This window comes from Silene latifolia, chromosome 5 (genome assembly GCF_048544455.1).
Source record: "Silene latifolia isolate original U9 population chromosome 5, ASM4854445v1, whole genome shotgun sequence".
NCBI classification, from domain to species: domain Eukaryota; kingdom Viridiplantae; phylum Streptophyta; class Magnoliopsida; order Caryophyllales; family Caryophyllaceae; genus Silene; species Silene latifolia.
In genome coordinates this window covers 73,043,356-73,060,585 of record NC_133530.1, presented here as the reverse complement: position 1 = coordinate 73,060,585, position 17,230 = coordinate 73,043,356, and the positions used below count along the sequence as shown (strand labels likewise).

At 35.6% G+C, this 17,230-nt stretch overlaps 1 protein-coding gene across 1 annotated transcript; it reads left to right on the top strand.

The window, feature by feature from the left end:
• Positions 1–706: 706 nt before the first annotated feature.
• LOC141655529 (pectinesterase-like) lies at positions 707–5,092 on the top strand. The gene is made up of 2 exons (XM_074462605.1): positions 707–1,643; positions 4,293–5,092. Exons 1-2 carry the CDS (start codon positions 707–709, stop codon positions 4,982–4,984), a joined length of 1,629 nt encoding a protein of 542 aa, XP_074318706.1. The 3' UTR covers positions 4,985–5,092.
• The last annotated feature ends 12,138 nt before the right edge of the window (positions 5,093–17,230 follow it).

Sequence of the window (17,230 nt, the reverse complement as noted above, 5' to 3'; positions counted from 1 at the left end):
TCCAACTTAAAAATCCTTATATATACTAATATCGAGATTTTTTTTTTTTTTTTTTTTTATCAATTTCTATGATGTTAAAATTTAGCCCTAGGTAGACGGAATTCCTGGATCCGCCCCTGATCCCAATTTATTTACTTTAACTTATTTGTACCCTCACATTCAAAAGATCACAACATAAATTATCAACTCAATCATTTTCTTTACTTTCCAACATTCCTACCAATCAAAGTGGACAACTATAGGTTTATGGATCAACCTCGTCTTTCCTTGATCAACCTCGTTCGATATGGTGGTTTTCTCTAATAATAATCACAAATTCTCATGTAAGACGGGTCTCTCCGTCTAAAGTTTAAGACGGATCAAATAATTAGGATAAGACAAAAGCAGAATACATTAAGAAAACCAATAGATTTATCTTTTATGTTTAAGTGGTTTACTATTTGACATATATATTTTAAGCTTAAGACAGATATCTTCGTCTTAAGTGAGGCTTACTGAATAATAATAGGGTAGTCGCAACTCGTAATCCTCCAATAATGCGTAGTTGAATTCTACATGCCTACAACTACGCGCTAGTTCATATTTTATGGATGTATGATATATGTATGTTCCATGCATAATTAAGATCATAATAATCAAATTCTATATAAACCTCAAGTAATCCTTCAAATTGTAGTATGCAAATAGCTCATATCAACCAACCACAATGGAATTCAAACTCTCTCAACTCTCTCTTATACTTTTCCACATTTCACTCCTATTTTCTTTATCCACCTCCTTCGACATAGAAACAATTTGCAACATTACACCATATCCAAGTTTTTGCAAATTACTTCTAGTTAACTACCCTTACTCGAAAACAATCCAAGATTATAGTCGATATTGCATTAGCGAATCCTTGTCTAAAGCTAATGATTTTCATTCACTAGTAAACAAACACCTCCAAGCTTCACAACCTAATTCCTATGCCCTTAAAGATTGTCAATTTTTGGCAAATCTTAATGTTGACTTTCTCTCAACAACATCTCAAGCCATCAAGTCAACTAAAACCCTAGATAAAGATCAAGTTCATACATTGCTTAGCGCGATCATGACCAACTTAGACACTTGCTTTGAGGGGCTCCAGATGTCTGAACCAATGTCGAGCTCGAGTGTGGCTCAAGATCTTTCACCCCATTTGATTAATGACACAATGCTATATAGTGTATCTCTTGCCCTATTTACCCATGGTTGGGATTCAAAAAATAACCTATTACCCTACAATGGTCTAAGTAACCCTAATGGGCTACCCTTAAATCTAGGCCCTCTTTTAAGAGGAGGAGGTTATAGTAAAAATTGGAAGAGGGTTTTTTATGAGTTAGGTCTTTGTGGGGTAAAAGTGAATGAAATGGTGATAGTAAATTCTGATGGAAGTGGGGATTTTACCACAATTACTGAGGCAGTGAATTCTGCACCAAGTAACACTGAGGCAAATAGTGGGTATTTTGGGATTTATGTGGTGGGTGGAACTTATAAGGAGTATGTTGATATTCCTAGCAGTAAAAAATATTTGTTGATGGTTGGTGATGGGATTAATCAAACTGTAATTACTGGAGATCGGAGTGTTGGTAGTAATTGGACAACTTTCAACTCTGCCACATTTGGTAAGTCAAATATTAATTGTACTCTCTCTGTTCGGTTAATAGTTTATACTTATAATATTTTCTAAACGAAAAATAAAATAAATATAAACTATTACGGAGGGAGTAGTAGACATGATAAGTTAGTGCCATGCGACTACTATTGAACCATACACCAGCTTTAAAGATAAAATAACTTTATGTACCAAGTTCTTGTTGATAATTGATCTATGCATGTTAGTTATTGTCTAACCTTATTATAGGAGTAAGCCTTCTTATAGACGATAATATAGTTTATTATGAGCCCATTTCATCATTTAAAGTAAAAATGCTATTGTAGATAATAAAATACGTACGAATTTTGGTTAAAGATTAAATAGATATTAATATATGAGTATTGGTGTTCGGCTACGTCCGGGCAACCTCTATTTATCATTAAAATTTATTTTCAATCAAATAAAACTACTTTAAAGTTGTATAAATCATAAATTTATCTTTAATACTCCCTTATATTCACCATTTTCTTCCCTATTTCCTTAAACGGATTACTCAGGTTTTCTTCCCCTTTCTTTTTTTGGAAACTTTTACTCTTATTTTATTCATTTCTCTCTCCTACCACCAAACCCCACCCAACTCACAATTTCTTATTTAATTCCTAATTATTCATTCCTCTCTCCTATCATCAAAATTCAAACCCCACCCAACTCACACAATTCATATTTTATTCCACCTCCTAAAACCTTGTGCCCACAACAAAGAGGAACAAAATGTAGAATAGGAGGGAGTATATTTTTCTATGTCATATCTTCAAATTATTTCTTTTTTTTGGTGTAAACCGGGGTGTCCACCGTCGACAACAGTGTATAATCCCCTCGCCGCGCGTGCTCTCACGAAGAGGTAAACGGCTGGCCAAAGAGTTTGCTCCATTCCCATGGGCAGGGATCGAACCCCTGACCTCATGGTTAAGGGATGAGGTGAGCAACCACCACACCAAACACATTTGGTTTCATATCTTCAAATTATGATGAAATAAATTATGAGACAAATTCACTACTCTCGTTATTAATATTTTACTTAAATCGATTAGTTAGCTAAATGTTCATATATGCTTTCTTTTGTTGTTAGTATTGTTACTTTTATTACATTCGTTATACTACGGTTACTTTCATTACTCCCGCCGTAATTATTGTTACTTTTACTACTGTCGCATGAATATTGATAATTTCACTATTCCCGTTATCGTTTCTATTACTTTCACTACTCCCCTTGTTAATATAGTTACTTTGACTATTCAAATGACTGATTATTAACATATTATTATATCCAATGTTAGTAGTGAGATGTTAGTACAGTTATTTTCACTACTAACATAACTACTTTTACTATATGCATTAAATTAAATTGAAATTATTATAGAATATTATATCTTTTGGAAATATAACTTGATTTTTTTTATAGTTTCCAAAATATAGTCTACTTATATTATATTTGTGTATATTAAATAATTGTATAATTATATGATGATACTAATTAATAATATAAGTGGGCCATGTTTATTTTAAGGAAAATCACCATATTTTGATATTCTCTATGTTTATATTTCAACCAAAACTATATAATATTTACATTGAAGTCCCTTGGACGGGTTCATCACACAGTGCTATTGTTTAAAAACGCTATAGTATAATTAAGTTGTATAGATTTATTTATTTATATTAAATTTCCTTGATTTCTGGAATATATATAGTATTGATTGATTGATTGATATACTTATCATGGAAATATATACGAAATAGAAGAGTCCCTTTATTTTGAGCCATAATCAAGGATAATAGAGTTATTAAGACAAATAAAAGGCTACATATTTTCAAAACAATCATGATCCCCACAAATATACCTAATTAGGTAGTATTCCGCGCTTTGCGCGACCCGTTTTAAAATTTTATTTTTATAATTAAAGAAAAATAATATAATTCATATATGATCTTTAATATTTTTACTTATAAAAATTTTAAAAATATTTTTTCTCAAATTTAATTCTTTTAAGGTTTATTTTCAATGTTTTAAAATAAAACACATACAATTTAATTAAAACTAATAAGCGATAATTAATCAGAATCAACGTTTTATATAATAAATAAATGTGTGACTGATCAAATTTCATACTAATTAAACAATTAGTCTCAGTATAGACGGATATATCCGTCTAAAGTGAAAGACGGGTCAAATATGCTTAAAGTGGTGACATTTTTGGACCCCACCATGCAGCTTGTTCGTTCTCTTATGCTTAAAGTGGGTGGATATTTTTGGACCCCACTATAGACGGATATCTCCCGTTTATAATGAGAATTTGTGTTAATTAAAATAAAATTTATTCGAATAATACAACAATTAACGTTAAGTTCTCAAATACCTTATGTTCCAACTCAATTATTAATTGTTCAAATTGATGTGAAAATAATTTTTATATAAATTGCATGTCATACATCGTATCAAACATGCACATAATTCTAGCACTTAACAAGTACTCCCACCGTCTAAGTCAATAGTTTACCCTTATCGAATTTTTCCCTCCCAAAATAACGCAATTGTAAACTAACAGAGTAACTTATACGGAGTATTCCGTATTATTCTGTGATCATTCAATTCTAACACCTCATTTGCCTGTTTCAGCTGTGAGCGCAACTGGATTTGTGGGGGTTGACCTCACATTTCGCAACACAGCTGGAGCAATAATGGGACAAGCTGTAGCAGTGCGAAACGGAGCTGACCTCTCTGCCTTCTACCGGTGTAGCTTTGAAGGCTACCAAGACACCTTATTGACACATTCCATGCGACAATTCTATCGAGAATGTGACATTTACGGTACAGTTGATTTCATCTTTGGCAACGCCGCCGTAGTCTTTCAAAATTGTAATATTCTTCCAAGACAACCTTTAAAAGGACAATTCAATCCCATAACGGCTCAGGGCCGGGAGGACCCGAATCAAAACACGGGCACCTCGATCCACCATTGCAACATTCGTCCCACTAGCGACTTAGCCTCAAGCAATTTTACGGTCAAAACTTATTTAGGCAGACCATGGAAGAAGTACTCGAGGACGGTATATATGCAATCTTTTATGGACAGTTTTATCGATCCCGCTGGTTGGCATGAGTGGAATGTTACACTTGATACATTGTATTATGCCGAATTTCAAAACAATGGACCGGGATCGGATACAAGTAATCGGGTGACATGGCCAGGGTACCATGTCATTGGGGTTGCCGAGGCTTCTAATTTTACCGTGTCGAATTTTATTATGGGCGAATCTTGGTTGCCTTCTACGGGAGTACGTTACAATGGCGGCCTCTATTATATATAAAGTCATGTATTTAATTAAAACCATTTCTTGCTTTTGTATTCATTTTTGTATTGATTGTTGTACTTCTTCTGTTCCGGTCAATTGTTATCCTTTGATTTTGACACAAAGACTTAGAAAAGAGGGGGGAGTTAATTACTGAATGACAAGTGAACCAAATTGAGTGTGAATGATCAAATTGCTCATCAACTCTATTCTTAAAATAGAAAGGACAATAACAAACTGAGACACCCCAAAATAAAAAGGGTAACAAATGACAGGAACATGGAGTACTTTTTAACGGATTATTGTGCTTCTTTATTTGTATTCATGTGGAACATGTAATAAGCTCATTCTATAAAAATGCCACTCTTTGCTTTTAATATTGTTAGCAACTTAGCCCTCATCTTAATAAAGGTACTAAATTTATTAATGTTAAAACATATTGAGCCTCTAAACATTTTAGGTGGTGTTTGTTTCCATTTCTAAAGGTATGATGTATATGTTTAGAATTAGCCAAACTCATATTTGGTATTTGTTTGGTAAATATAGGGGTTTTATATCCATACTTCAAATCTATAAGGTATGGGTTTCTCATACCGAATGGGAAGGTGAGTATGAGATCGATACCCATTGGTATCAAATTATAAACAAAAATTATGAAAAAAACTCATTTTTACATGATTTTACACTATCAAAACTAATTACTTTAAAAGTTGTATTTTAGTTTTTTTTTAGCAAATTCAACCTCATTCCAGCCAAAAATGAAACAAAGTTTCTCAATCAACCCGAATTGGGCGGGATGAATTTCAAAGTTCTTAGGAGCCAAAGTACCAAAGTTAATTGGGGAAGAAGAGTCATCCGGGTTTGAACGATTGTGCTCTCTTAGAGCCGCCATTTGTGGTTGTGGAATTGGTATATTTGGAAGTGGCGTTTGAGGTGGTGTATTTGTAGGAATTTGGAGATCGTGAAATAGGTTTTCTAGTAGAGGACCAATGGTGTTATTTGGTTGTTGTTGTGTTGTGTTTTCAATGAGAAGTTGGGTGGTTGAATTTGCTTGGTTCAAAGTAACTTGAGAAGAGGTTCTAATTCCCTTGCAATGTTCCTATTCTTTAAGGCTCTAAAATGCCTTTTGGGGTCGGAGTCAAAGAGCAAAGCGTGATGGTTCTTCCTGGACATGCAACTTGACAAACCATAAGTCTCCTAGTGCTTTTTACACACTAGGGTAAGGCAAAAATCACACACAGTCTACAAGAAACAAGTAACTACTCAAACAAGCAAACAACTAATAAAGACTAAGCTTAAGACTCTAACTAACTAAGTATAACCTAACGTCATCCCCGACAGCGTCGCCATTTTGATGTTCCGGATTTTAGTCGTTGTTTTTCGATTATCAAACACAATTTGTAAAACCCAATAAAAGTAGTATTTATCGGTGTCGAACGCAAAGATAGCGAGGATTTCTACTTAGCTCGTTCAAGTCTCAATTTAGCCTAAACAAATAAAAGAAGTTGTTTGATTATTAAGTAATATGCAAACTAAATATGAAAATAGCAAAGATAAAGACTAATTTATCAAAGATGGGAAAAACTGGAGCCTTTGGATTCACTTGGGTAAGAGAGCATGAAATAAGGTTAAAACAAGATATGGGTGATAACAATGGTCAAGGGTTTACACCTAATTTCTTATCACCTTAAGTTCATTAACTAATTTTCATTTAGTTAAGATAAACTCATCACATACATAACCCATCGACTTTCTAATAGCCTAAGCACCAAGATAGGCCATCCAGTAGCAAAGGACACCAAGAAAAGCCAAACATGTGAGGAAAAGGTTCAAACTTCCGTTCAAACATTCCTACAAACACTTTATGAGCATTAAAGTGAAGACCAACAAATCACCCAAATTTAAATGTTAATAACCCAAATTCACACCCATTGACAACCCAAGATCCCCCTAAGCCCTAGATAAAACTACTCACACATTTTTATGGGTGAGAAATCAACAACAAAGTGCAACAATACACAAGCAAACATGGTAACATGATTAAGATTACTACTTTGAATGAATAACAAACAAGTAAGATAATTAATGTAAACTAATTAAGTAAATGTAAACAAAAGATTAAAATTATACCAACTAAGAGGAAAATAATGAACTTGGATTGATAAAGGAGATGAATTTCTTCTTGTCTTCCAATTACAACCCAAAACTAAATGTAAACTAATGAAAAGATAAGAACTTGGATAAACTAGAGAATAGTTAAACTATAATTAAAGAAAGATTATAAATTTTATTAAAGAAATATTGAGAGAGGAAAATATTTTAGGGTTCTAAAATGTTGAGAGAAAATAAAGACTAACTAATCTAAATTATATGAGTGTAGAATAATGAGAGTGTGTATATATGGGGAGTATTCTAATTACTAGTCTAATAATAATAATAAGAATAAATTGATTATTACTCCCTTATATAATTCACTTTTGGAAACTTACTCCCTTATATAAAGTTTTTTGAAACTTACTACCACCAAATGTAACTTTTATCAAATATTGCTCCCATTTAATTATTCCGGTCACAAAAAAGAGAATATTCCGTCCAAAATTTGAAATTTGATACTAATTCTTCTTGCTTGTGATTGTATTACCTTTTGCCTTATTACATGACCAATGTAAATCAACTTTCTTCCTCCCAAGTTTGTTAAATCCCTTAAACTATCTATCACTGTTTAACGAATTTGGAAGGATAGAGATTAATTTAAATTGGTCATATAAGAAGGCAAAGGACAATACATTCATAAGCAACAAGAATTAGGACCAAATTTCAAAATTTGGATTGAAAATTCTCTTTTTTGTTACCGGAATAATTAAATGGGAGCAGTATTTGAAGAAAGTTACATGTGGTGGGAGTAAGTTTCAAAAAAATTTATATAAGGGAGTAAATTTTAAAAAGTGGAGATAATCAATTTACCCTAATAGTAATAATAATCTTAATTATAATAATCTATATAAAATAATAAAACAACAACCATAACATATTTTTTTCCCTCCAAAACCTCACTCCACATTTAACATAGATTTTAGGATTCCTTAAAAATAGGCCCACTAAGGCCCTGTTCTTTTGGACTTAAAGTCACTTAATTTAAGTTAACTTCAGATCCTATAAGTTGATTCGATTCGATTCGAGATCCTATAAGTTGATTCGAGATCCTAAAAGTTGATTCGATTCGAATCCTATAAGTTCGATTCGAGATCCTAAAAGTTCGATTCGATTCGAGATCCTATAATTTCAGTTAAGTTCAGATCCTATAAGTTTAGTTTAGTTCAGTTCAGTTTAGATCCTATAAGTTCAGTTCAGATCCTATACGTCACTTAATTTAAGTTCAGTTCAGATCCTATAAGTTCAGTTCAGTTAAGTTCATATCCAATAAGTTCAGTTCAGGTCCTATAAGTTCAGTTAAGTTCAGATCCTATAAGTTCAGTTAAGTTAAGATCCTATAAGTTCGATTCGATTCATTCGAGATCTTATAAGTTCGATTCATTCGAGATCCTATAAGTTTCAGTCCAAAAGAACAGGGCCTAACTAAATAGTCCATTATATAAAATTTATTTTATGTTGTTAACATAAAATTTATACCACCATATTTTATTGTTGTTTTAATTTTACTAACTTCTCTATATTTTAAGGTCTTCATAATATCATAATTAGTTTTAGAATTTTGTGGTTTTTTTTTTTAAAATAATTTTCATATCCTATATAGTATATACAATTGTTTGATGCCATGAATTTAAATTTTTTAAGCATCATGTTTTTACTCGATTAGACAATATTGTTTAATCATGCAATTTAGATAATCATTAGTCTCAAAATCACTCCTTTTACGTTTTTAAACCGGTGTGAATAGCTATTTGTTAAAGTGACCAGTCATGTTGAAGTGTTCATAACTTTCAATCTAACTATCTATACTAATTAATAAAACAATAACAATTGCCATAGTATCTTGATTAATGTTTTTTACTATGAACTTAATATGTTGTTGCCGATCTTCGATTATCATGTTATTATAGCATCTTCCTTTTCCTTGCACGGGTAAATTGAATAATCTAACAAGTAATAAATTGAATTTGAGAAGCATTGGGTAAGGCTCTGTTTGGCAAAACTACCTGAAAAGGTAGCTGAAAACTGAAAAGTTAACTGAATCCTGAAAAGGTAACTGATAAGGTAGCTGGAAATTATGAGCTGATAAGGTAACTGATTATATAAAAATGTGTTTGGCAAACTAGCTGAAAAGGTAGCTGATTTTGGTAAAATGACGTAAAAGGATATGAAAATTATTTAATATTATAGAATAAAGGGGTAAAAAATGGAAAATAAGTCATTTCAGTGCAATTTTGATTTCTCAAATGCTACCTGAGGTAGCATTTCATTTCAGGTACCTTATTTCACCAAATAAGCTACTTATCAAACACTTGCAAAAAAATCAGGTAGCTGAAATTTTGGTCAAATAAGCTACTTTCGTCAAATAAGCTACCTGAAGTGTCGTGCCAAACGGAGCCTAAATGTCTTTAGAAAAGGTCTCACAATAAATTTATTATGAGCTTATTTTATAATTATAATACAAAACAGTACCACGGGCAATAAAACATATGATAACATGGTTAAAAATAAAATGAGTGAAATTTTATGGTATGCATTAGAGAGTTTTGAATTTTGATTGGATGTATATTTAACATTAGCGAACTTGAATAAGGGGTTTACACTCTAGAGTGTCAATGGCCTAATTCTCAATCACAAATTATACTATGATATGATACCCTAATATGGTGAGACCGCATAAAAATGACAATTTTATGGTAAAAATTTTGCTTTTGATTTTAAAAGTTACCACTATTTTGTTATTAACAGTGACTACTTAAAAAAAATTATTTTTACACATAATGTTCACTATTTCTTATAAATTGGTCACTTTTACCAGTCTATATTCTACTTAATTTGATAAAAGTGATCAATTTCTTATTTCTTATAAATAATAAAACACAAATATCTTTTTTAATTTTCCGCCTAAATAATCACCTCATACTAAGCACAATTTCACCAAAATTCATTAGCCCACTAATCAAATGGCCCACAACGATCATCAAATTTATATCTACTAACTCATACACGACTAATATTGACTATGGACCATGTTAACAAAAATGAACCTCAAATTGATTTTCAAATTGATTTTGTACCAATTTCTACCAGTCAAATATTGAATACCTTGAAACTAAAAATAAATTCAACTTAGTTTATGACTTTTGAATGTGTACACCAAAAGATATGAGACACGAGTAATGTTATGGGACATAGAGACTAAATAGGTTTCGCGATTAACAATTAGTAAAATAATTTCAAAAAAGTGAGAGAGATTTTAGTATGATCATTTACATATACTGATTAGTATATCAAATAGAAAATAGTTTATAGAGATATCATAATGTGTAACTCATAAGCGTTCTTTCCTTTTATGCCAACTTTTCAAGTGTAAACGTTAACCGATATTGTTTTGACTTAATTCGTAATTCTACTTTTTATTTTGTCCTCATTTCAATTTTAATTTTTGTGCAAACATTTCAAAACTTATCTTATATGGTAAAATTTGCCGATATTTGAAATTATTAACATGCTTTAACATAGGTGTAAACATGTCGACATATGGATGCTCTAATCAAATATATGAGATACGACGGGTGTAAGCATGATATACAACAAGAGTGTAACTATGTTTTTACAATTAATACTCTTTTAATACTAATGTTATTTTGAAAAAAAAAATAGTACTATAATTTAAATATGTAGATTATACTGTTATAGAAGTATTGTATTTGTAATTGTAATTGTCAAGTATATAATTTTTATGTAACATATGGGAAATCAATCACCTTAAATAAGAAACCAAAACAACTTGTAAATCTAAGAATTTACGAAAAAATTTATATATCCAATCTATACACGCCCGTGCAACTTTGCACGGGTCCTAAACTAGTAATCCTAATAATAATAAACCCCTCCTAACTCACCAACTAAAGTCTAAGACACAATAACTCTCACAAGTGAGAAGCACATGGGTGGTGGGACACTCCCATGTGCTTTTTCACTCACACCCTAATGGATTTTTTGTGAGAGAAAATGGTATCCGTCTGACCATTTCAGACGGATATGACGGTCTGAAATAAGAATTTGTAAAGACTAATCCGTCTTGCTTCAGACTGCTTTATTTCAGACCGCAATAAGACCTCTCACAAGTGAGAAGCACATGGGTGGTGGGACACTCCCATGTGCTTTTCCACTCACATCCTAATGGATTTTTTGTGAGAGAAAATGGTATCCGTCTGACCGTTTCAGACGGATATGACGGTCTGAAATAAGAATTTGTAAAGACACAATGCATCTGTCAAAAAGGGTAAGGGAATTATTTTTAAAAACAAAACAAAAGGGAGAGGGGAAACGACGGATGAAAAGCAAGCAAGAGGATCCTTTACCGGCTCATCGGCGGTCGGTGGTGCGGCCATGGGGATCTTCGGAAATAAAAAGTGAATTGATGCGTGGTGTGAGCCGTTGAGGTGTCGGCGGCCGGTGGTGGGGCGCGAAGAAGCGATTTGAAGAGTTGTTGATAATTTAGCGTGTTTGGAGCCGGGTAGGCGGCGGCGGGTGGTATGACCGGCCGTGGAGTCTCTGGATGTTTGAATCAAAAATTGGGGTTGCTTTGAGATGGTGGTGATGTCGACGGCCGGTGAGGACGACTGGGGATGCGTCTTGTATGCGAGAGATTTATGGGGTGAATTCGAGCAAGTCGTGGTTCCAACGTTGCTGCTGCCTCGTGGTTTGCTAGTGATGGCGAGAATGGCGGAGAGCAGTGGTGTTGTGATGGTGATGTCAGGTTTCACTTCGAGCAATGGTGATTATGGGTTGTTTATGCAGGTGGTGGTGTTTGAAACGAGGAGGTGAAGGACGGAGATGGTGGTTGTTAATGGAGATGATGCGAATGGATTGATGCGAGTTTATGGTGTTGATTAGTGAAGTGAGGTGGTGAATGAGGTGGTGGAATGCGAGATGGGTTGAACTGGGCTCAAGCTACTTTGATGACGGAAATGGGAGCTCGATTCCGAGCAGCCATGGTGATCCGAACTCATGTTTTGGGCTTTTGTTCCGGGCAACATTGGAGCTCGGTTGGCTGCCATGGTGAGATGGTCGAGGTAAGTGAAGGTGAGGCGGGTGGAGGTGCACCAAGGAGCAGGTGGTCAATGGTGTTGGGCTTTTGTTGACGGAATGAGAGTGAATGGTAGTGATAATGGTGAATGATGGAATTGGGTGATGGTTAAAAGTCAAGGTCAAGGTTGACCTTTAACTTTCTTTTATTGCTTTGGGTTATTTGCTCTATTTGACTCGTCTTCATCCGTCTCGACCCGTCTCTCTTCATCTTTGGACTCTATTATTGTCGAAAAAGTAGCTACTCTATATTTGGTAGCTATAATCAGTAGCCAATTGCGTAACAAAATTAGTTGCAAGGCTTTTAGCTACAGACCATATTTTATCGAAAATTCCGTCTCTATTGCAATTAGCAACCGAAATTAAGTGGTTTGTTACTGAAATATCTGTAGCTAATTGGTTTTCACCTTGTAGTGCATGAAGCCAACTCATTTCCCTAGAATCGTACACTAAGTTTTTGTTTAAGTACCTAAATGCATCTTTGACTGAATGCACAATCATAAAATGGATGAAGATGGTTTTCATCAGGCCCATTACACAAGTAACAAGTGAGCAGCTGGCCAAAGCCCATTCGCTGCATCGTGTCTAGGGTGAGTAGTTTCTCATGCTGACTTGTCCAAAAAATTAATGAACATTTAGGAATATTCAAAGGATTCCAACAAACATACCTCCATGGTGTGACACCCCCCCCCCCACATGCCAAGGTGCCTTACCAGGACCACCCTAGAATGAGGGACCGTCACCATCTCGGTTGCCCGAGGTTAGTATATCAAAGTTACCAATCCAAAACAACATTTATTAAAGTATAAATAGCTAATGATTACATGTTCCAAAATCCAAAAATCAAAACACTGTTTGCTAGAACTAAACAACCGAAATAGTGAAAGTAAGTCTCATGACAGCGGAAGCTAGACTCGAGTGATGACTCCCCATCTCGTCCCCATAGCTAATAATCATCATCACCTGTCACAATCTGCTCACCATCCCCGAATGGATCACCACAGATTTTACAAAATAACAACGGGGTCAGTTTACTGAATAATCAACATAAGACAAATACAAAAAGATAAACAGCTGATCATCATCCACCTCCAACTCCCAATCACAACATGTAACTGACTACACGATAAAGTGTGTAGCCCTGCCAGCAGGTGACCACAGCCGTACCCACCTAGGCCCGCTCATCAACGAGCGATAACCCTGTTCATTAATGTGCACATTCCCTCATGTGGCGGGTTGCACAGAGAGCGAACTAGGGCGTGAAGCCACTCCCGCAAGTGACCCCACTCAGCCAAGGACGCACCTCGCGAACATCACCAACAACCATCACAACACCAACACCAACCTCCAAATCCAACATCAGCAGATAATCACAATATCAATCGTATAAACAATACAACACATATCTTAAATCAATTAAACAGTAAACCTAGTAAGGAAACCCTACCTTAGCCAAACTGCAATGAGATACTCAAACAAGCTAGAAAGGCTCCACTATGAAGTCTCCACCTAACAACAATCACATAATTCCAATTACCATATACAAAAACCCCTTTCCTCCAAATCACAAATTAGGGCAAAATCCTAAGAGATAAATCAATGGAACTTATAAAATCAGAAGCTTATCGACACAATTGACGCAAGAAAAGATGAACTAGAAGCACGAATGATCCACGGACTTGAGAGAGAGATTTGGAGAGGATTAGAGTTACGTTGTACTGTTTAGGTTTTGTTAAAATGATTAAGAACTGTAAATCCCGTTTTATATAACTCTAATCATTTCTAATCAAACCGCGGAAATAATACCCGTCATACCAGATACTCGGTCGAGTATAGAGTATACTCGGCCGAGTATCCTCTACTTGGTCGAGTATTCCCGGGAAGTAAACTGTCCAGAAAAACACGACACACTTACTCGGCCGAGTAAGCCATATTCGGCCGAGTAAAAGACATAGAAAACCGTGGTATTACAGTCTTCACTCCTTAAAAAGAACCTCGTCCCCAAAGTTTACACTATACACACAAAACAAGACCCAACAACTACAACAAAACTCCTCAACAACTACTATCAGAACCAAACAACTCCTAGTACATAAAACAAAACACTCAACACAAATGACAAGATGACACAAACATAGATAAACCAACTCAAACTAACTCAAAACAAGCATGCGACCATCTCCTAAAACCCTAAAAAGACAGCGGTTATGTCCCCGTAACCAAACATACCTGATAAAAAAGGTGGGGCAAACGCTCTCTCACAGCCTCCTTTGGTTTCAAGTGGCCTCTTCCACATTATGATTAGACCAAAGCACCTTAAGTAAGACAGTCTCACCATTCCTTGTCTTGCGTACTTTGCGGTCTAAGATCTCTTTAGGAACCTCCGCATAAGATAAAGACTCATCAAGCTCTATGTTCTCCTGTGGACATCGGCTCACCTGCAAGCCCGTTCGATCTGCGGACATGCAGCGGTCTTTTGAAAGCCACGCTCGGCGGCGTAAAAATGCTTTCGACCGGATCATTTTAGATCGGTCAGTTTCGTCTTGGTAAGGGTCTCGAAACGATTAGAGATGTTCGGAGTCGCCACCAAGCATTTATGGGATGCTTGGAACCCGTTCGAATCAACTTTATACCTCGGTCAAACGAAGCACAAAGCAGTGTTTGACATAGGTACTAAAGATAAGGAATCGTCCCTCTTTAGCATCCTATCTCTAGAATGAGTCTCGTACGCCCTGGATAAGGTCGTCCACTATCCAAAGTTTCTGAGTAAGAGGTGAAGGTACGTATTGGGAAGCTCTTTAATCAGACACCCAATCCCGCCCACGGTAGAGGCCTCTACTGATCGATCTTGGTTGGTTGAATGCAAAAGTTGATAAAACGGTTTAAATGCATGAATGCGCATCCAATAATTTAAACCTAACATGTGAGAGCTTTATAAGTCAGTTGATTTAATCCAAGTATCAAGTATAAGATGTCGAGTTGGATTTATGGTTGATTTGCATGCAAGACGGAAATTAAACATCCATGTACCGTATTAGGTTTATGGTGCATAACGCGATCCATTTGTTTTAGTAAGGCATTTTGCAAATGTGATTTTTGGATGAGAAAATAGTCATCTGATCCGTCCTATATCCGGGTTAACCGGAGTCGGGATCGTCCTAGACTAGTGCTAGAAGGGGAACAGACCCTGCTCCAGGCGGCCATATGAGGCGCGAGCATGCCGGCGGTGTAAGGAGGTCTCCTCTGGTTTTGAAAATGAGAAAGGAAAGGCCTGTTTAGGCGCGGGTCAGTCAACGGTTATATGCCGTGCTCTGACCATTTGAAAAACGTTTATTAAATGTGTTGAAAATTGGGTATTTGAACCCGTTTTGGTTTGAAAGGGTCGTTTAGACCGTATTTGTTGATTTGAGGAACGAGACTCGAATAATCATCATTATTTTGATGATATTCGGTGTCGGGTTCGACTTTATGAGCTTGACATGAATAGTTTTGAAAATAATTATGAACTAATTATTTTAAGTTCATTTGAATATAATTAGTCGATACTCATCATCGTACCCGGGTTAAAATCCGGCATGGTATGTAGAACCAAGGATGACTTGTTGGTGACTAATATGTTTATTTTGGAAATGTAAAGAAATGAAATAAAAGGATTTAAAATACCTTTTAAATGTAATTAACCAAATATTATCACCGAAACACGGGTTAAACCGTCATGGTATTAAGAACCAAGGGTGAAAAATGTTTTATGGTTAAAACTTGTGAAGAATAAAATAAAATAAAAAGATTTGAAAATATTTGGAATGGTGAAAACCGATTACAAATATGAAAATGAATTAATGAGGAATGATGAGAACAAACACGGTTGAGTTCTGACCTGGGCACCCCATTGAGGCGGGCCTCAGGCGAGAACAAGGGGCTTTCACCTCGGCCAAAACTCAGTTTTGGCTCGTCTATCCTATGTTTTGGATCGTGTTATGCATGTTTTAGCATGTTATGGTCATAAAACAAGTAAAGACATGATAAAATAAGGATTTTTACACCCTCACACTTACATGCTTAGTTATGGCGAGAAACCGACGTAAGTGTAACAACTCGTTTGGTCGGAAAAGACTCGGTTTAAAACCGTTTTGGTAAGTAAAAAGAGCGTTTTATTAAGATTAGTGGCGGTGTAGTGGTCGAAGTGGTCGGTCAAGTGATTTAATGCACGATGACGGTGCCAAACAATGTGTAAGGCTTGTATTTACGATCGGTAGGTCGTAAATACGCGTCGGACTGTGACTTAAGAAGTCGAGTCGAGAATTTTAAGGGAGAAAAGAGGGGGCGGACACTCGCGTAAGTTCTAAAACGGGGGCATTTGAGGGGTATTTATAGGAAAATGAGTGGTTGTGTGTGTTTTGAGCGACGTGGCCACTTGGGCTGCTCAAAGAGGCGCGAGCCACTTCGCGGGTCTTCGAGTTGTCCTGTCACTTTCACACAAGTGCAATCATGATTTGTTCTATCCTAGGATTTGTAGTCACATGTTTGGTACTTGACCATTCATGAATCTTGGAAATCTTAGTATAGAAGGCTTTGAATGATTTATTTTTGGTGGTTGACTCGGTTTGACTCGTTGTTGGAGTCCGGATTTGATTTTTTGAGTCGATTTTTGGTCCGGCGTCGGTTTTGACTCTAGTTAGTGTCATTGCGACCCCTTCGTCGTACATTAAACACTCCCGGTACTTTTGAAAAGTTTTAAAATGTTTTATTTTCGAAATCGTTTTAAGTTTTCCGACGTAAAGTTGTATACAGACTGTCGATCAAACGTCGCGATTCCAAAGCATGTTATAGTTCGATAATCATCGGGTGTTTGTTGGAGTCTCAGTAGATACTGGGTATCTACAGAACCCCCACTTTGACTGAGGCTTGGACAGGGCGAAAGTCAAAGTAGAGCCCCCAGGTCAATCGAAGATTACAACCTGGAGACCCAAACGACGTCGAGGCGGCTCGAAAGGATTCGGGCCAAGGACCTGCCGTCGG

What these genes read in the sequence shown, in the direction of transcription:
- LOC141655529 (XM_074462605.1), top strand. Translation starts at nt 707, where the DNA reads ATGGAATTCAAACTCTCTCAACTCTCTCTTATACTTTTCCACATTTCA. An exon ending in TTTCAACTCTGCCACATTTG is followed by an intron (nt 1,644 to 4,292) that starts GTAAGTCAAATA and finishes TGCCTGTTTCAG; the next exon opens with CTGTGAGCGCAACTGGATTT.